The following is a 19,756-nucleotide window of genomic DNA, read 5'->3' as shown; positions in this document are numbered from 1 at the left end:
CTCAAACCGCTGGGGGGGGGGGTGGGGAGCGGAGGCCGCCGTCCCTCTGGGGCTAGGACCCAGACCGAAGACCGGAGAACGGGGCGCTTGTCGTGCCGAAGACCCTCCGGGGGCGTGGCGGATGGGTCCCGCAGGAATTGGCTCGGAGCGCCAGCGGTCTGCGTCGCGGCCCCTTGGACCTTTGAGGCCGAAGCAGGGGCCCGAGGCAAGGCCGCCTTTCCCGCGCCCCGCGACGTGCGCGGGGGCTTCCAGTGACCTTGCTCCGCGGGGCGAGGGGCCCTCTCTACGCCCCAAACCCAGAACCGAGGCCTGCGGCCTCTATGGTCGCCAAGAATCTACCCGGAAACGCCAGGTGCGGAGGCTCAGGGCGGAGCTTCCACCATCCGCACCCCCGCCCCCGCCGCACGCGCCCCGCCCGGCCGTCCGCGCCCTCACCTGCCGTGCTCGCTCTCCGACCTACCTAGTTCCCACGCCTGCCAGGTGCTGGGTAGCGGCCAAGGCCTCCCCCCAGGGAAGGCGGAGGGCGGGGTGGGGAGCAGCGTGGGTGCGCCGTTGCTCCTCGGCCCCGCGACCGTTTAAGCACGTCCCCTCCTAAGGAGAGACAACGCGAGGGCGCAGCCTGCGAGGGTCAGGGGGACTGCGTGTCTGAGATCCGGGAGGGGGAGGAGGTTCGGAGACAGCGGAGGACTGGGAGCTGGCGGGAGGGGCCGGCCGGCGAGTCCTAGAGGCGCGGGGACCGAGAAGGCAGTGGCAGCGGCTTTCTAGGAACGGGGAGGGGCGCAGATGGCCGCGGGAGAAAATGTCCGGGAGTGGCCAGGGTCGATTTGGGACCTTACGGTCGCTTGGGGGTACTGGGGTTGGTAGAAGGAGGCAGGGGGTCCGGGGTGATGGTAATATGAACGGGATGTGCACAGAGGGCAGTTTGGTGGTGAGGCCGGCTGGGAGGCGGGCTCTGGTGCCCGAGGGAGACCGCCTCCTTTTCCGGACCTACAGTGTGGGGATGAGCTAAGGAGCTTGGACGCTGGCTGTGGCCCCTGCGAGGAGGCGCCAGTGGTGCCTGTAGTGTCCAGCGTTGGAAAGGAGGCTCAGCGAGGCACGCAGCCAAGTCAGGGGTCCATCTAGCTCTGTGGGACCCCAGCCCGAGGTACCCTATTACCCAAGGGTCTTGAGCATGGGCCCTGGGAGAGGGGCCCTGGAGAGGTGGAGCAGGGGTGGGCCTGCTAGGATGTGGGATAAAGACCTGGACCAGCAAGGCTCCGCCCGGGTCAGGGAGACAGGAGGGAATTACCTCTTAGGACCCCTGGCCCCCAGGGAGTGAGGGCACCCTTGTCTGGTTCTGCAGGTAGCGACCCAGCCACCTATTGCTGGGCTTTGACTACCAGCTCGATGAGGGGGAGGTGGTAACAATAAGAGATGCCCACTCCCCCCCCACCCAGTCTCAGACCAGGGAGTCTCTGCTCCCTGTGCCTGCTTCCTTGTAAGCACTCACCTGCTTGGGGGGCCATGCCTGGGAGGTAGATGGGCAGGGCCCGCAAAACCCAGCTTGATGCCTGTTTTTGGTCAGGAGTTTCCTTGAGCCCCTCCCCCCCCCGCCCACCATGGGGTCCTTTCTCTTGGGCTAAAGGCAGGTCAGGGGTCAGAGAAGCCCTGAGCTGAAGCGACTCCTCCTCCCAAGTAGCACCTCAGGGTGTCCAGGGGACAGGCCACGTCACCCATACTGCCCCACATCACCCTGGGCCCAGGCCCACTGCACCTCTGCCCCCCCACACCCCCACCAGGCAGCCTGCCGAGGGAAGTGCGGTGCATGGTGGGTGCGTCCAGAGGAAGGAGCTGCCTGACTCAGAGCTACAGGAAGAGCTGGGCGGGCAGGCAGGTGGGGGGGCCTGGGTGGGGCTTAGGGTCAGGAGAGGATGTGACTGCAACGCCAGGAAACTACGGAGAAAGTTTTGATTAAAATACACACAGACAAACAAAACCAGGTCCTGCTGTGTCTGCTGGTGCTTCTCCAGGAGACACAGTGATGAAGAAGGTGTGGGGGGCCCAGCTGTGCTGAAGAAGGTGTGGGGGGACCAGCTGTGTGAGGAGTTTGTGGCCCATTCACACACACATGACCAACACCACCCCCCAGAAGGAAAGAGCCGGAACCAGGTGACTCCTTGCCCTCCAGCCGCCTCCGAGTGAGCCTGTGGCTGGTGGGCCTTTTGGGGCTGTGGCCTGTCTCAGAGCGGGCCTGACTGTGGGGAGGGGGCAGTGTGCGTGGTGTGTGTGCATGGCTTGTGTGTGTGCAGGTGTGGCAGTGTGCTCTGCAGGCGCTGCAGGTGTGTGTGCGCCCAGGAGGCGTTCGAGATGTAGTGGGAAGGGTGCTGTGTGTGCACACTGGGTGCCAGGCTTGTGGGCCTCGAGTGCTGGAGGTGTGCTTGTGTGTGCATGCAGTCTACAGGACAGGAGCTCAGTGCAGGTGAGCATGTGGACAGGGTCCTGTGTGCACCAGTAGGTGTGTGCATGTATATATACCAAGTGCAGTGCAGAGGCACCTGCTGCCTCCTGGGGTTCACCGAGGCAGTTTAGCCTTGACTTCCAGGAGGGCCAGAGGTGGCCTCTGCAGGGGCCGAGGGGCTGAGGGGCCAGACCTCTAGGGAGGTGCTGGGGAACCCACTGGGCTACAGGTGGTATGTGTCCTTCTGGGTACACTGTTAGGAGTCAGCACTCTGGGCTGCAGGAGGGAGTGCCAGCCATTCTGTCTTCACAGTCCCCCCTTAGTAGGCTCTTCTGCTCCAGGGAACTCCCCAGGACTCCCCCCACCCCACCAGGCTTCTGGAAGGACCCTCCTTGCCAGCTTTAATGGCTACATGTGTGAAGTGTGATTCACCACCAGTTCCCATGGAAGTTCTGCCCAGACAAACCTGGGGCTCTAGCTGTGAAGAGGCCAGGCTGGGCTAAGATGGGACCGGGGGCTGGGGAGGAGCCCAGGCTGACTTGCACAGAAGACCCGGGAGCCAGGGCTCAGGGGCAGAGGGGGGCCTGAGGGAGTTGGGGTGCAGGGCCCTACCCCAGCCTTGAGGTGTACACTCAGTAGGGAGGGGAGTGGGTGTTCAGTAAACCGTCATTGAGTAAACAAGGTGACCTGGGGCAGGAGGTGACCCGAAGACTGCTCCCAGTTCACATCACTTGGGAGTTTTTTGTCTGGAGAGCTGGGTGTGGGCAGCCAGCCTCGGGTTAGGGATGGTTCCTGACCACGTTAGGAGACAAAGGTCACCTGCAGGAGGTCACCTATGGATGGGGTGAGGGCTTCCCTTGGAAAACAATTTAGACAAAAGTCTCAAGGTCTGGAAATGACAAATCAGGTCACGGGGTGGGGTGCAGCAGTGTGGGACCCAGAAGATGGGGTGCACAGTGAGACCCATCAGAACAGCCTCAGCCCCAGCCTGGCCCATCTGCCTCTCTTGCCTTGGATACCTCAGGGCTCTGCTCTGCCTTCAGGGGCTGACAGGCCTGGCTGTGTCTACACATGTGTGTACACATGTGAATAGATCTAGAACAAAACCCTGGCTGTCGGGTGTATGGGGTCTGGGACCCACCGTGTGGCAGTGGACATGTCACTCGTGGCCCCAGTCCCCGGGTCTTCACTCAGTAATGGCACCTCAGCCCCCACCTGTGTAGGCCAGCCCTCATTCTGGGGGACAGAGCTGGGAGTGAGACAAACCCCTGCTCTCCTTGGGACCTCGGCCCAGCTGGTACCCTCAAGGTGGAAAGGCCTGAGGAGGGGGAAGCTGGTCTGAGAGCCCCTCCCAACCCCAGGCTGTGCGGATCTGGATGGGATTGATGCTGGGGCCAGGCCATCTGTGGCCAGTGCGGTTACTTGTTAACTCATCCTGTTTAACTTGTTCCCTGTGATGGCAGCAGCCTCTGACCCCTCTGGGCGCCCTGACCAACCAGCCACAAGGACAGAGCGAGCCCTGACCCCAGTACACTCGGGCCAGACAGCCCGTGGCTAGGGGTAGCCCTGGGCCCAGCCTGCCCTGGAGGCCCAGCCAGAGCTATGGCAGGTAGGCGGGTTAGAGAGGGCTCCCCCTCCCCACCTCCTGCCCCTCAGGCTGCTCTCACTTGGCTCGCAGCTGGGCCTTGTGATGGAGTACAAAGGCCTCTGCTCCCTCCCCCATGGCTTTGTTGGAGGACAAGGGACACCCTTGCCTCTGGCTGGCAGTTCCCCCACAGGGGCCTTTAGGAGGGCCCTGAGCCCAAGGCTTCCAGGCCGGGCTGGGAGGGGAGGGCTGTCAGTGAAGTCCGGGAATACGGGTGGTAGGTGGTCCTGGGAAAGGGCAAGTAGATGTGGGCTGGGGGGAGGCCACTCTACCACGATGATGGTGGTCTTCTCTGATTCTCCCTCTGGGGCTCACTGATCCATAGAGATGAGAGCCTTCGGGTCTCAGGTTGGTGGACTGGAGCAGAGAGTTCTGGAACCCCAGGTTCCCAAATGTGCGGTCCAGGGTGGAAGGTCGTGGCAGGGCAGCACCTGACTCCCCCAACCCACCAGTGCCCATGCTCCCTACAGACCCCTACAGCAGGGGCAGATGGGCTGAGGGGGCTGCACCCGGCTCCTCACCCTCGGCGGCAGGTGGGCCACAGGTACACACAGGATACCTGGGGGCCGGGCTCAGGTCCTGAGTGGATAAGCAGCTGCTGGATGGCCCTGCTAGGCTGGGGTGGTAGCTTGCTGTGACCCAGGCCCTGCCCCGGGACTCAGGCTCTGGCCACTGCCCTCCCTGCTGATGTCACCTCCTAGAAGAGGGCCTGCCAAGTATAGTGCAGGCAGAACACACAAACAGGCTGCCGCTGTGGGCTTTATCCCATATGGGTCCCGTGGATGGAGGAGGCATGACCACCAGGCACACCCACCTCCGCCACTGGGTCTTCCTTGGACACCAGGCCACAGTGCAGGTGGTGGGAATGGGCATCCCAGGCACGATGGGCCCCACTGTGTCCTCTCTGCAGGTGTCTGTGACGGGAACCCTGACTTCATCTCCCCGGCTGGAGACCAGGTCCTGAGGCCTGCTCTGGGCAGTGTAGTCACTCTGAACTGCACGGCCTGGGTGGTCTCTGGGCTCCACTGTCCTCTGCCCTCAGTGCAGTGGCTGAAAGATGGGCTGCCACTGGGCAACGGAAGCAACTACAGCTTCCAGGAGGGCTTCTGGTAAGGGAGTGACTACCATGGATATACCCTGGGCTGCAGCTGTCCCTGACCCACACCTTGGTCTGTAACCACCTGGATATGGGCTTGTGTAGTGGAGTGTCACCCTAGACACAGGCCAAGGGTTAGTGACCAGAGAGACACATCTTGGGGTCTGAGTGGCCCCTGCAGACACTGGTCCAGAGTCAGTGTGACTGCCCAAGCCATTGATGCTAACAGTCCTAGGGCTGGAGCGAGGTCACTGACCACTGGGTCAAGCCTGTGATCAGATAGATGACTCCACAGGACCCAGACCCTAAGTTAGGGTGACTGTCCCAAAACTGATCTACCCCTCTGCCTCCCCCACCTCCTCCCTGGTTCTGGCCACTTCTCTTAGCTTAGCACCCAAGGACTGCCCAGAAAGCCCAAATCTGCAACCTCCCCGGTGAGGTCAGACAGGTATGGCTCTGGTGCAATTACTGACACTCGTGGCCCCAGGTGAGAGGTTGGGGCTTGGTCTCTCCAGGGTCGGGGCCAACTTGTCAAAGGTGCTTGTGTCCAGAGTCCTGGGAGTCAACCTGACCACTGCGGAGGACTATGGAGTCTTCACCTGCTCGGTCCACAACATCAGCTCCTCCTCCTTCATGCTCTGGAGAGCAGGTGAGGCTGTACACCGGGTGGCGGGGAGCCCGGGGGCCGCGGGGCATGGAGAGTGCGGGGCGCAGCAGCTCAGGCTGCCCTTGGTCGGTCCCCAGGTCCGCCCGGCCATGTGGCCGCAGTGCTAGCCTCGCTCCTCGTCCTGCTGGCGCTGCTCCTGGCCGCACTGCTCTACGTCAGGTGCCGTCTCAGCGTGCTGCTCTGGTACCAGGACGCCTACGGCGAGGTGGAGGTGAACGGTGCGTGGCGGCCCGGAGGCCGGAGAGGCTATGCCCCGGAGAACTCTGGCGCGCACCGGTCCAGGGAAGGGGGCGCACGGGGCCGGGGGGAAGTCCTGCGGCTGGGGGCCGTGGGCGGCTGTGCCGGCATCTGCTGGGTGGGCGCCCGGGGACGCGGGTGGCCTGTGCGCGCGGGGGCAGGGGCCTGGGGAAGCCGGGAGCCGGCCGAGGCCTGGAAGCCGCCGCGCTGACCGGCCGCCGTCCGCAGACGGGAAGCTCTACGACGCCTACGTCTCCTACAGCGACTGCCCCGAGGACCGCAAGTTCGTCAACTTCATCCTGAAGCCGCAGCTCGAGCGGCGTCGGGGCTACAAGCTCTTCCTGGACGACCGTGACCTCCTGCCCCGCGCGGGTACCGCCTCCCGGGCCCGCCCACCTGCCACTCTCCTCGCCCCCTGCCCGCCCCCCAGGGCCGGTCTGCGTGGTCCGAGGGGTCTGGTCCCGGGAGGGCAGCCCCGCCCCCACTAGGGCCCCGCCCAGGAAGCCCCGCCCCTACTAGGGCCCCGCCCCGACAGCCCCACCCCTAGAGGCCCCGCCCCAGGCACCACGACAGCCCCCATGGGCCACGCCCACAATAGCCCCTGGAGGCCCCGCCCACAGCAGTCCCGCCCCGACGGGCCCCGCCCCTGCACCGCCCCGCCCACAACAGCCCCCGCCCCCGCATCTCTGTCCCGGGTCCCTCCCGACGTCGCGGTCCCCGCAGAGCCCTCGGCCGACCTCCTGGTGAACCTGAGCCGCTGCCGGCGCCTCATCGTGGTCCTGTCGGACGCCTTCCTGGGCCGGGCCTGGTGCAGCCACAGCTTCCGGTGGGTCCCACGGGGGGCGGGAGGCCCCCATCCCCGCCCGCCCTGACGGTCCCGCCCCCGCAGGGAGGGCCTGTGCCGGCTGCTGGAACTCACGCGCAGACCCATCTTCATCACTTTCGAGGGCCAGAGGCGCGACCCCGCGCACCCAGCACTTCGCCTGCTGCGCCAGCACCGCCACCTGGTGACCTTGCTGCTCTGGAAGCCCGGCTCGGTGGTGCGTGAGCGAGGGGGAGGTGTGGGGAGGGGGCCGTCCTAGTGGCCCTGGGAGATGGCAGTGGAGATGGGGCCTGGGGGGCTCCAGATAGGGACCCTCTGTCGGTACGGGGAGTTGCGACATGGGGCCCTGTGGTTGGGGATTCCATAGCTTGGAAGGAGTGAGCCGCCTTCGAGGTCCCCGGAGCCGCGTTGGACTTGTGCAAACACGCTGCAGGAAGCACTGTTTGGGACCAAAGTGGCCGGGGGGCTTCCAGCGTTTGTAGCCCCCTCCCCTTGGCCACACATGCTAACCCTGGATGGGGGGCCACGCTCATTGACACCCCTGACACTCCCACCCTGATCCCCCAGACACCTTCTTCTGATTTTTGGAAAGAGCTGCGGCTGGCGCTGCCACGGAAGGTGCGGTACAGGGCAATGGAGGGGGACCCTCAGACCCAGCTGCAGGACGACAAGGACCCCATGCTGATAGTCCAAGGCAGCGTCCCGGAGGCTCGGACCCTGGATCCTGAGCTGGACCCGGATCCTGAGGGAGACCTGGGTATGCCCCACCTCAGCCCCCCGACCCTGAGAGGTGTAGCCTGGGGGACAGAAAAGGGCCCAGCTGTGAACTCTTCCCTGCATTGAGGGCCCCTGCACCCCCTCACTGCCCCTCTCCCTGGGGGTGCTCAGGCCCACGGCCAGGTGGGAAATTCATGGACCTCATGTGCCAGTGTGGCAGGGGGAGGGGTGGGGATGAGCAGGGAGGGTGACCCTGGGCAGAAGGCAGGCTATGGGCAGCTCAGACTCAGGCCTCGCGGCTCTCCCCCCTGCCCCCTGCCCCCCCACAGGTGTCCGAGGGCCTATCTTTGGGGAGCCCTCAGCTCCACCGCGTGTAAGTGTGGTCACGCTGGGCGAGGGCCTGGGCAACGACATGGACGTCTCGGACCTTGGCTCCCGGAACTACAGCGCCCGCACTGACTTCTACTGCCTGGTGTCGGAGGATGACGTGTAGCCGGCCCCAGGCTGCCCCCAGAACAGCAGGCTCACCAGGGACAGCTGGGGGGAGGGCTGCTCAGCGGGAGGACCCTTGCCCTGCCCCGGGTTCTGGGACCTCTCAGGGGAGTGAGGCCTCAGGGCCCATTCAAGTGCCAGAAAAATAAAGTCTTTTTGGATCCTGCCTGGACCACAACCCCTCCTCTCCTGCAGCAGGAAGGGTGGGTGGGGCCGTCCACAGTGTCCTGGACAGAGCATCCCCTTGGCCTCCTCCCCCTCACTCCAATATCAGGCTCCCTGGGGCCCTTGACTTTTCCCTTCTTTCCTCCATGTTCACTGGATCACCAAATAAAGCTCCTTCGCCCTGCCCTCCCTCCCTTCTCCCCATACTGGGGGTTCTCAGGTCTCCCTCTGGGTCCTCCCTGCTGCTGCTGGCATGACTGTCCCCAGCCCGCCGATCCTTAGGGTGGGACCGGCTTTTAGAGACCTCAGGTTCCAAGCTTTGCAAACATTTTTCAGCAGCAGAACCTCCTGTTGTGAAAACATCCACCATAGCCTCACATCCAACAGCCTGGCCCTGGGTGCGATGGGGACCCAGAACCAGCCTACCGGACCCCAAACCTCAGGTGGATAGTGAGAGGCCTGCTTGGCACCCTGGCCCAGTGGGGCAGGCAGAGGGGTGTTGGGCACGTTTGAAGGTGGTGTGTGGGGGCAGCATGGAAGCCTGCACTGGTCACAGCCCCAGCCTCGTGTCTGCTTACAAGGTCTCCAGCTCTCCTGCACCCACTGCCCCTTGTCTCAGCCTTGCCAGCTCTCCCCACTCTGGGCATCCCCTCCTCCCTGTCCTGGGTCGGGTGACCTCAGAAGCCAGTGTGTGAGCCTGTGTGTGTGTGTGTGCAGGGCAGGTGTGGGTGTGCACCTCCCCCTTTATTAAAGGCCTCCCTGAATTAGATGCTCCCAGGTCAGGCAGTCAAAGAAGCACACAGGGCTGTGGCTGCTGCATCCTCGGCCACTTTTATTGCCCAGTGTTGGCCGTGAGGCACTGTCGGGCTGTGCTCAGACCCTCCTCAGCATGGCCGCCCCCCCCCCTTTTTGCCAATGTGACCTGGTCGTCTCCCTAAGCACCAAAGCAGACTCAAGCCCTGCCCCTCCCCCGCCCTGCAGAAACCAAGTCCCCAGCCACAAGCCCCGTCCCCTTCCTGGTGGCCCAGGCCCCTCGCAGGTGCACACAAGCGTCCAGAGAGGCCCCTGAGCCACAGCCCTCTCCCAGCCCGGCCTGCGATGCAGCTCCTACTGGAGTGTCCCTCGGAGCCGGCCACACCGCCTGCCCCTTGTCCAGGAGGCCTCGCCTACGGACCCAGGAAGTCCTCTTTCCGATAGCCCTTCTGTAGCCAGAGAGGGGCCAGCTCAGACGCTCGTCTGCCGCTGACCCTGCATCCCCGGCCCCTGGCATCCCCTAGGGTAGGGCGCGGCCGTACCGCTCTGTCCTGGGTCCCGCTTCCCACGCCCGTCCCCGCCTCTCGGAGCCCTAGCCCGCCCCTCAGAACCCCGACGCCCCGCGCTGTGTCCCACACCCCACGAGCCCGCCTCGCCTCGCCAGGACCTACCGCCCGGAAGTCGCGGTGGAGCTTGCTGTACTGCCACAGGTTGGCCAGGAGGCTGGAGGCCGCCCGCGCGGACTTCTCACTGTCGGGGCTGGGGCGGGCAGGGGTCAGGAGAGCGGTGAGGGGACAGGGAGGGAGGGGCCGAGGGGTGGGGCTCCAGGGGGCGGGGGTCGAGCTTCCCGAGGAAGGGTCCCCGCTCTGAGAGGCGGGTGGGCCCGCGGGGCTGGGGCGGGGTCTGAGAGGAGGGCGGGGCGGGGGCGGACCCTCACCCGTCCAGCTTCTTCTTGATGAAGACCAGCTTGCGTAGCCCGTCGAAGTAGATTAAGTCTCGGGCAGCGATGGGACTGGCCACCACCAGGTTGTTGAGCACGGCTATGATGTTGACCAGCACGTCGGCTGGGGGGCACTTCTCCCCCACGCTGCCTGGGAGCTTCTCAATCAGGTGGCTCACTACCTTGGTGGCTGGAGGATAGTCCAGATCAGTGTCCACCCCGCCTGCAGGTCCCTGCCTCCCCCAGGGGACTGGAATGGGGTCCACACCCCTGGGCGGCATCTTGCCAGAAGCCAGCCCCACTGGGGAGACATGGGGCTATGAACTGGGCAGGGGCCAGGGCAAATGAAGGCCAGACACAGGTCAGGGGAAAACCCAGGCTTCGGGACAGTCTGACTCACACATCTCATCCTTGTTCCTGGCATTTCGGGACAAGTTTCGGATGAGTCCGGTCAGTGAGCGCAGCTGGTGGTGGTCAGCAGTCCGGACGCGGTCCAGCAGGGGGTTCAGGATGCGCTCCTGCTCCAGGGCCAGGCGGCTCAGCACGCCAGCCCACTGTGGGGGTGTAAGGCAGTGCTGTGAGGAGAGGCCCAGCCCTGGCGCCTGGCCCCATCCAGGCCCTCGGCCCCCTCCAGCCCTGCCACTGCCTCGCCCAAGCCTGTCTGTCCACCCCAGCAGGAAGCAGGTCCACGGCCTGCCCACCCTTCGGTCGCCCGCGGTGATGTTCTGCAGTGCCCCAGCCGCAGCCTCAGTCGTGTGCCGGTTCAGCTCACAGCGCTGCAGTAGCCGGTTGTACAGCCCCACGATCTGGGGACTCCACAGCCACTCCAGGCCCTTGGGGTCCTTAGACACCTCCGCAAAGGTGAGCGCATCCGCTGTGAGGGGCAGCTGGGTAGGAGGGAGGGAGAGCACCAAGGGCCAGCCAGGTCAGGTGGGGTTGGGTGGCCTCACTGAGGTCAGGTGGGGTAAGGCAGGTATCAAGTGGGTTCAGGGTGGGGTTGGGCTAGAGTCTTCCGCCCAGGCCCACCTCACGCAGCCGCCGGCTCTGCGGTGTGAAGCAGCCCACCACCTCGCCGGGTGGTACCCCTGCAGCATCCCTGCGGCCCCGGCCCTCAAGCCGCTGCAGCGCAGATGGCGGCATCTCGTCATACAGGCGGTAGGACAGGTTCCTCAGCACACACACAGCGTTCTCCACACTCTGCAGGGGGTGATTGGTGGTCAGAGTAGGCTGGAGACCCCCCAGAACCCCGGGCATGGTCACCCCTCACCTTGTCTTCGCACTTGCCCACGTCCAGGGCGTGGTTGATGTAGGTGACCAAGGCGTCCACCAGCCCGTGGCACTCCCGCATCTTCTGGCGAGTAGCCTGGGAGGCTGAGCTGAGATTCCTGTGGACATAGGCAGATGAGGGCCCTTCAGGGACTCTCCCTCCCAAAGCAGAGCCCACGCCACAGGGGCCCCCTGACAGAGCCTGCCCTACAGGACACTGCTGGCCCCTGCAACACTGTTCCCATCTCCGGGCCCACACCTCACAGTTGGAGGTGGGGGCTTATGTACATCAGATCACGTCGCATCCCTAATTTTATGACACCTAAGCCTGTGGCTCTGAGAGTCATCCTGCTTATACCTGTGCAGCCACAGCTGGCAGCCCATCCCCCAGTCCTTGCCTTAGCCACCCCTGCCTGTCTGCCCACTTCTCTCCATTCTCCTTCTGCCAGACTTATGGCTGCTCCTCTTCATTGTTTAAGTCTCAAACACCTCTTCTTAGAGGTCTCCTCTGCCTTGCCCCATTATCCCAGCCCCTGGCTCTTCCCCACAGCCCTCGGCCCAGCCCGTGACCCTCCCGGCCAACTGTGAGTCCTGTGCACCTTAGGAAGCCGGTGGCGTTATAGAAGATCTCAGCCTCGGAAGCATTCTGCTGGATGAGGGGTGGCCCCCCAGCTCCCGAGAGAGGGCTCAGCACCAGGTCAGTGAGCTGCTCCAGCGTGTCGCGAGCCAGGCGGTCTTTCAGATGGTCGCTAGATGAGAGGTTCCAAAGGATTCCTGGGCAGGCAGCACCAAAGGCTGGGGGTCAGGATGGGTGGGGGAGAGGAAGGCCCCCAAGGCTTGGCTCCCAGCCTCTGCCCAGTGGCCAGGCCTGGTGTATGTGTACCACTTATAGAGCCCCACTGGAAGATTGTGAACTTGCACAGCGTGACCTGCAGGGTCACAGGCTGGGGCTGAGCAAGAGAGGACAATGCTTGGGAACACATAGGCCTGGGGGGGCAGGGAGGCTGGCTCCAACAGGACACAGCCAGTGAAAGGAATCAGGGACCAAGGAAAGGGATGGGATGGGAAAAGGGGCAGGAATGGAAATGGCTGGGCAGAGAGAGGGACAGAAGGCGATGTAAGGGAGAGACAGATACAGAGCAGACAAGTGCAGGGCAGGCAGGGACAACGGGAGAGCATCACAGAGGATAAGTGGGGACATCATGGGGACAGCGTGGGGGACAGGTGGGGACAGTGTGGGGGACAGATGGGGACAGAGTAGAGAACAGGTGGTACAGGCAGGGACATTGTGGGGGTCAGATGGGGACAGCATGGGGACAGTGTAGGGGACAGATGGGGACAGAGTAGAGGACAGGTGGTACAGGCAGGGACATTGTGGGGGTCAGATGGGGACAGCATGGGGACAGTGTGGGGGACAGGTGGGGACAGCGTGGGGGACAGGTGGGGACAGAGTAGAGGACAGGTGGTACAGGCAGGGACATTGTGGGGGTCAGATGGGGACAGGTGGGGACAGTGTAGGGGACAGGTGGAGGACAAGGGGGCAGAGTGGGGGACAGGCGGAGGACAACAGGGCAGGGGCACCTGTGACGTTCTTGCGAAGCTCATCATCCTGCTCGCGCAGAGTCCGCAGCAGCTCAAAGATGCCATTCTCCTCCACCAGCGCAAGCTTGTTATCGGCGTTGTCGTAGATGAGGTTGCGCATGGCACCCGTGGCGTGGCGCTGCACCTCCTGGTTGGCATGGTTGAAGAGCTTCACCAGCCTAGGCACAGCCTGAAGGCTGCGGGCCTGTGGGCACAGGTATGCCAGTGTGTGCAGGTGTGCCCAGGTGTATGCAGATGTGTGCAGATGAGTGCAGACATATCCAGGTATATGTAGATATCCCAGAGTATGGAGATGTGCAGGTTTATGCAAACAGTGCAGATGTATGCAAATACACTCAGGTGCATGGAGATGTGTACAGGTGTATGCAGGTATGTGCAGATGTGCGCAGACATAACTGGGTGTATGGAGGTGTGTACAGGTGTACGCAAGTATGTGCAGATGTGTACAGACATAACCAGGTGTATGGAGATGTGTACAGGTGTATGCAGGTATGTGCGGATGGGTGCAGACATAACCAGGTGTATGGAGATGTATACAGGTGTGTGCGGGTATGTGCAGATGTGTACAGACATAACCGGGTGTATGGAGATGTGTACAGGTGTATGTGGGTATGTGCGGATGGGTGCAGACATAACCAGGTGCACAGAGATGTGTACAGGTGTATGCAGGTGTGTGCAGATGTGTACAGACATAACCAGGTGTATGGAGATGTGCACAGGTGTATGCAGGTATGTGCGGATGGGTGCAGACATAACTAGGTGTATGGAGATGTGTACAGGTGTATGCGGGTATGTGCAGGTGGGCGCAGACATAACCGGGTGTATGGAGATGTATACAGGTGTGTGCGGGTATGTGCAGATGTGTACAGACATAACCGGGTGTATGGAGATGTGTACAGGTATGTGCGGATGGGTGCAGACATAACCAGGTGTATGGAGATGTGTACAGGTGTATGCGGGTATGTGCAGATGGGCGCAGACATAACCGGGTGTATGGAGATGTATACAGGTGTGTGGGGGTATGTGCAGATGTGTACAGACATAACCGGGTGTATGGAGATGTGTACAGGTGTACGCAGGTATGTGCAGATGTGTACAGACATAACCGGGTGTATGGAGATGTGTACAGGTATGTGCGGATGGGTGCAGACATAACCAGGTGTATGGAGATGTGTACAGGTGTATGCGGGTATGTGCGGATGTGTGCAGACATAACCAGGTGCATGGAGATGTGCACAGGTGTATGCGGGTATGTGCGGATGGGTGCAGACATAACCAGGTGTATGGAGATGTGTACAGGTGTATGCGGGTATGTGCAGATGGGCGCAGACATAACCGGGTGTATGGAGATGTGTACAGGTGTGTGCGGGTATGTGCAGATGTGTACAGACATAACCGGGTATATGGAGATGTGTACAGGTGTACGCAGGTATGTGCAGATGTGTACAGACATAACCGGGTGTATGGAGATGTGTACAGGTGTACGCGGGTATGTGTAGATGTGTACAGACATAACCGGGTGTATGGAGATGTGTACAGGTGTACGCAGGTATGTGCAGATGTGTACAGACATAACCGGGTGTATGGAGATGTGTACAGGTGTACGCAGGTATGTGCAGATGTGTACAGACATAACCGGGTGTATGGAGATGTGTACAGGTGTATGCAGGTATGTGCAGATGGGTGCAGACATAACCAGGTGTATGGAGATGTGTACGGATATATGCAGTTGTATGCAAAGGTACACAAATACACAGATGTGCAAATTGCACCTTCCTGTCCCTCTTCCACTGTGGAAGCCCTGGGCAGGATCGGACCTCTCCAGTCAGCTTAGAGAGCAATGAGAGGTGGTCAGGGAACAGAGGTCAACAAGGAGTGGGTCAAAGAGGGTGGTCAGCAGGTGGCTCAGGACCAGCAAGGGGCAGTGGACTGGGCTGTGGGGTGGTTACCTGCTTCTTGGCAGCTGCATCGCTGTAGCACCTGTGCTGGATGTAGGCAGCTCCCAGCACCTGCAGGTTGGGGTCTGAAGCCATGAGGTACTTGACAGCTGAGTGCAGATCAATGTCGTCAAAGCTGCAGGCCAGGGGTCAGGTTTCAGCCAGACCTCAGGGTCCACGACGGGAGCCCGCCTGCTCCCATACCAGCTGGCCACTCACTCACCCGCTGCTGAGCCTCTGCAGGGTGCGGTGGCCCCCATAGCTGTCCAGCCTGCGCACGTCTGGCAGGTGGCCGGAATCAGCCAGGCTGAGGCTGAGGCTGCGCACAGAGGGTGCCCGGGCCATGGGCTCCAGCATGGCCCCTGGTGTCCCCCCAGTTCCCCCGCGGCTGCGGTGGCCACTCTGGAACCGCTGCAGGGTCCTCATGGCAGGGGCACGGATGGTCCGGCTTGGGGGGCCCTCGGCAGCCTCCGGCCAGTCCAGTGCCCCTGCCCGGCTTGAACTGGAGCTGGCCTGGCGCTCGTAGGCGAAGGCCCTGTAGGCGGAGGTGGCTGCGGGGTCCAGCTGCTCTGATACCACACTGTATCGGTCATCCAGGCCTCCAGACCCCAGCCGAAGGGAGCGCAGGGACAGCGTGTCATAGTCAGCCCGGCCACCCAGCATGCTGCGCTCATGGAAGGACACAGGCCGGGTGGGCATGGGTGCTGCGGGTGGCATTGCCCTGTACCCCACAGCCCCAAAGGCGCTGCCCCCATTGTGGGCAGAGCTAAGCCTCTGGCTGGAGCTTAGGTCCACAGCCGAGCGGGAAGACCAGGATGCAGGACTGTAGATGGGCTTGGCGACCGGTCGGGAGGTCTGGGGAGGGGGGACGGAGAGGGCAGTCACCTGGTGCAGCTGTCTGTTCTCCTACCCCAGAACCTCCCAGATGACCCGTGGAGTCCCCAAATGACCATGGGCCCAGACCCGCCCTCGCTCTGGGCTGGGGCTCGAGACGGCATCACTCACCAAAGTCTTATCTGCACTCAGGCCCTGGGAGCGGGAGCTGAAGCCAGTCTGCAGGGTGTGGTACTGACCCCTGGACACGCCTGGGCACAGGGACAGTGGAAGCTTGGCTGGACCACCTCCACCCTGCCACAGCCTGGCCTCAGCGTTCTACCAGCCCTCCTGCCCGTACGGGGAACTGCACTGCCTACCCCAGCCCACACTGACCTCCTGTCCACACTAGGCTCCTCCGCTGCCCAGACCCCATCTGTGCCATGGTACACCTGCAAGTGACTCACGCTCACCAAGGGCACCCAACTCCCTGGACCAGTCTGCCCTGATCGGTAGTCCCCTCTCCCACCTGCATAGCCTGAGGCCAGGACCACATCTCTCCTGTACAGCCACCTACCAGCTGAGGACAGAGGTGTCAGCTGACACAGTGTGGGTAGACAAACAGACAGTTGGCTGAGTAGGGGCTTCTAGTCCAGTGGGTGGGTGGGTGGAGGAAGGGCCAGAGGGGTGGGTGGGTGAGTGGGTGGGGAGTCTGTTGGATGAAAGGAGGGAGGGATGGCTGGACATTTGGAAGGATGGGAGGATGGATGGATAGAGAAGGGGGGCTGGGAGGTAGATGAGTGGAGGGGTGAGTGGGTGGATGGAAGGAGAGATGGACCAACACCTGGGTGGATGGCAAAGTGGACAGACGGACGGAGGGGTACATGGATGGGTGGATGGACAGATGGATAGGTGTGTAGGAAGAGCTAGAAAACAGATCATCCAAAGAAGCAACTGGGAAAAAGCCAAAACTGAGACCAGAGAAGGGGAAGGGGGGAAAACGGGGTGGGGGACTGGAGTTGATACCAGGGCAGGGCCTCCGGATGGGGCAGGGGTGACTAGGGGGTTGACCTCTTCCAGGGTCCTTGCTGTGTGGAAAACCTCCCTGGGCAGAGTGACTAGGGCTAAACGGGCTCAGGGTAGGAGCACAGGGGAATGGGGGCTCTTGGCCCTCCCCAGCTGGTGGTCTGGAAGACTCCCCTACACCCAGTGTGCTCCCCCAGACCCACCCTGGTTAATGAGGCTTCTGTACAGGGGCTATTAACCCTTTGACGCCAGTGAGGCTCAGCCTGGGTGGGCACGCCCCCAACCCCAAATTATAATCCTCCTTCCCCTAATTGTCAGAATAGCCAGGATGGTAATTAACCCTCCCCACTCCCTCCTCCACCCTGTGACCCCTGGGCACCCTACTTGGCATCCAGCAAGGATGAGCTCAGGAATCCAGGCTGCCCAATGCTTTCTGTCGGGCCCTCTTCCCCCTGCCGCTGGAAGTGGTAGTACTGGGAGGGACCCGCTGTGGATCGACATTCTGGGAGGTTTGCTTACTGTCTAACCTTAACCCTTGTTGCTGTAGCCTGACGAAGGAGGAAAACGGACTTTTTTAGAGCTACTTCCCTGAGCTCGTTGCATTTGTGGGACATGCACATACACATGCTCACAGGCACAGTACACACGCGTCCACATACACATACACACACGTATACACACAGGCACAGTACATAGGCATGCACATACACACATGTGCACACACAGGCACAGTACACACACGTCCACATACACATACACACGTACACACACAGGCAAAGTACACATACATGCACACACACACGTGCACACACAGGCACAGTACACACACGTACATACACTCATACATGTGCACACAGGCACAGTATACACACATACACTCACATACTTGCACCCATATGCACTCATGCTCTCACAACGCACACACATGTATGCCACACATGCAAGTGTACACACAGGCACCGACAGGCACATGTGTGCGCACACATACACCTGTGCTTACACACACAGAGCAAAGGAGCTCAGATTCCTGCACTGGTGGGTCTGGCTGGCACCGAGTGGCACTCCCCCACCTGCTGTTCTCACGGAGAATATCTGAGTCACTCCAGCTGGCCTTCCCCCTGCAATTCCCGCAGGAGCCCCTGGTCCAGACAGGCAGTGGCTCTTGTCCAGGATTTCCCAGACCCCCTGTCCCCACATTTCTGTTCCTTTTATTCCCATGGGGCATGGGGGGTGATGTTGGAGGGACGCTGGAGCCTGGGAGTCTGCGTTGAGTGTGTCTGTGGAGGCGTGTGACTATACATACATGTTCTTGTGTGTGTGTGTCTGTAATGTGAATGTATCTATTAGTCTGTGTCCATGTGTCTGTGTGCATCTGTGTGTCTGAGTGTCCATGTGCTGTATGTATGTGTGCCCATGTGTCTGCATACATATGTCTGTGTGTGTGTGTATATCTGTGTGTGTGTGTCCATGAGTGTATGTATGTGTGTGTCTGTGTGGCTCTGTGTATCTGCATACATGTGTCTGTGTGTATGCCTGTATGTGTCTAAGAGTGTCCCTGGGACTGGGCGTGAGTCTGTGGCATGGGCCTGGATGAGTGTGTGTTCCAGGTTTGCTGACAGAGGACAAACATGTTCCTGGGCCTGGCCTGGCTGCCAGGTACTGGGTCCTCCCTGCCATCATTCCCCAGGGAGGGCTGCTGCTCAGGGCGAGGGAGCAGGTAGGGCCCAGCCCAGGAGGACTCGGGGTCCAGGCCAGGGTGGCAGTGTGGCCCCACCCATGGCTTCTCCCCATGCCTGGGCGGGGCGGGCGGAGACGAGTGACTCAGTGGAGGCCTCCGTGAGTCAGGGAGTGAACTCGGGAGCCCGCCGAGGCCCTCACACACCCCATGGCCAAGGGGCCACCCTCTCTCTGCCCACCACCCACCACCCACCACCCCCACCCACTGCCTACCTCTCGTGGCCTCAGTGGTCCTCTCAGGCTCAGCTGCCCCATTGTGCCTCGGCTGCTGGCCTAGCTGCAGGAGGCGGGCGCGGACCTGCTCCTGGACGCGGGCCGCCCGAAGCCGCTCGGCCTCCGGCCCCTCAGCGCCGCGGCGGTCCAGCTGCATGTCCGAGGGCAGGGCCAGGGAGCACACGCCGGCCTCAGGCTGCAGGGCCGACAGCAGGAAGTTACCGTCCTGCATGGTGGTAGGTGGCTGGGTCCGCCTGGCCTGGGCCTCGGCGGCCGCCTCCAACCCAAACTGTCTCCAACGTCTCGTCCGGCGCAGCCCTGTCCCCGAAGTCCCCTCCCTGCTGGCCGCGCCCAGAGCCGGCCTGGAGATAGACTCCCGCCCAACCCTGAGCTCAGCTGGGGGCGGGGACACCTGGGCCAGGTGGGAGGGAGAGGCCGCCTGCTGCTTAAGGTGGAATTTGGGCGGAAGAACCGGCCCTGGATGGCTCCAGGTCCTGGCACTCCTCTCAGCTCATCCCAGGACAAGGGACAGGGGTTTGGGCCCTTCTCATTCCCATCCTGTAAGGGCCAGACTGGGAATGGGCCCAGGAGGGTGTGGGGGGCTTATCAGCTCCTGCATGTCCTAAGTGCTAGGCAAGGGCCTGGGGAGGTGGGGCGGAGCCAATGGCCAGGTCAGGGCACTGGAGACACAGACAGCACCTGTCTCCAAGCTAGACCCCTCGAACCTGCCCTGCCCCTGCCCCTGAGCCTGAGCAGGTGCTTCCTGCCCCCTGGGGGCCAACGGGTCTCTAGGTAGCTCTGAGGATGGGGCTGCCTCCACAACAGCCCACTGTGAGGCTGGGGTGAGGCTTAGGCAGGGATCACGTCAAGGGTCACATCACATTGTTAGGGGTCTGGGGTCAATGCTCTGGGTCAGGGCTGAGTATTAGGGGCTGGGGGCCCCATAAAGGAGGCTCTTGCTGGCCCTTGGCCCCAGAGAGACCCCAGAAACATGTGAATGGACTGCCCCTCCCCTGGCTCACACCCCTCTAGGCCTCCATTTTGTAGATCAGGCCCCCAGCCCTCTCCTCTGCAGAGGCCTCGTCAGGGTGGCTGCCCGCACTGGGTTGGGGACCCTGGCACCCCTCCTGGCCTCCAGCCAGCAGGCTGTAGGGGTGGGAGGCTGTTCCCAGCACATGAGTCAGGACGCA

General features: G+C 62.3%; 2 protein-coding genes across 3 annotated transcripts; one reads left to right on the top strand and one right to left on the bottom strand.

Annotated features, from left to right (window-relative positions):
• Positions 1-1,893: 1,893 nt before the first annotated feature.
• Positions 1,894-9,191, top strand: SIGIRR (single Ig and TIR domain containing). 2 transcript variants are annotated; one of them, XM_064287476.1, is made up of 10 exons: positions 1,894-2,148; positions 3,904-4,046; positions 4,993-5,191; positions 5,694-5,827; positions 5,923-6,063; positions 6,311-6,454; positions 6,806-6,908; positions 6,972-7,122; positions 7,473-7,662; positions 7,952-9,191. In XM_064287476.1, the coding sequence occupies exons 2-10, from the start codon at positions 4,040-4,042 to the stop codon at positions 8,113-8,115; spliced, it is 1,233 nt and encodes a 410-aa protein (XP_064143546.1). In that variant the 5' UTR covers positions 1,894-2,148; positions 3,904-4,039; the 3' UTR covers positions 8,116-9,191. The 2 variants fall into 2 exon arrangements, with proteins under 2 accessions (XP_064143546.1, XP_064143545.1); XM_064287475.1 differs by having other exon boundaries at positions 3,901-4,046.
• A 229-nt stretch (positions 9,192-9,420) lies between these two features.
• On the bottom strand, positions 9,421-18,832 carry PKP3 (plakophilin 3). Its single transcript, XM_064287477.1, has 13 exons — positions 18,567-18,832; positions 15,783-15,862; positions 15,001-15,632; positions 14,790-14,913; positions 12,820-13,024; positions 11,838-12,012; positions 11,240-11,357; positions 10,999-11,169; positions 10,674-10,859; positions 10,373-10,526; positions 9,970-10,162; positions 9,704-9,791; positions 9,421-9,481 (listed from the first exon to the last, which is right to left on the bottom strand). Exons 1-13 carry the CDS (start codon positions 18,796-18,798, stop codon positions 9,446-9,448), a joined length of 2,394 nt encoding a protein of 797 aa, XP_064143547.1. The 5' UTR covers positions 18,799-18,832; the 3' UTR covers positions 9,421-9,445.
• Between the last annotated feature and the right edge of the window lie 924 nt (positions 18,833-19,756).

This window comes from Loxodonta africana, chromosome 7 (assembly GCF_030014295.1).
Source record: "Loxodonta africana isolate mLoxAfr1 chromosome 7, mLoxAfr1.hap2, whole genome shotgun sequence".
Taxonomy (NCBI): Eukaryota; Metazoa; Chordata; class Mammalia; order Proboscidea; family Elephantidae; genus Loxodonta; species Loxodonta africana.
This window is presented reverse-complemented; position numbering and strand designations above follow the sequence as displayed.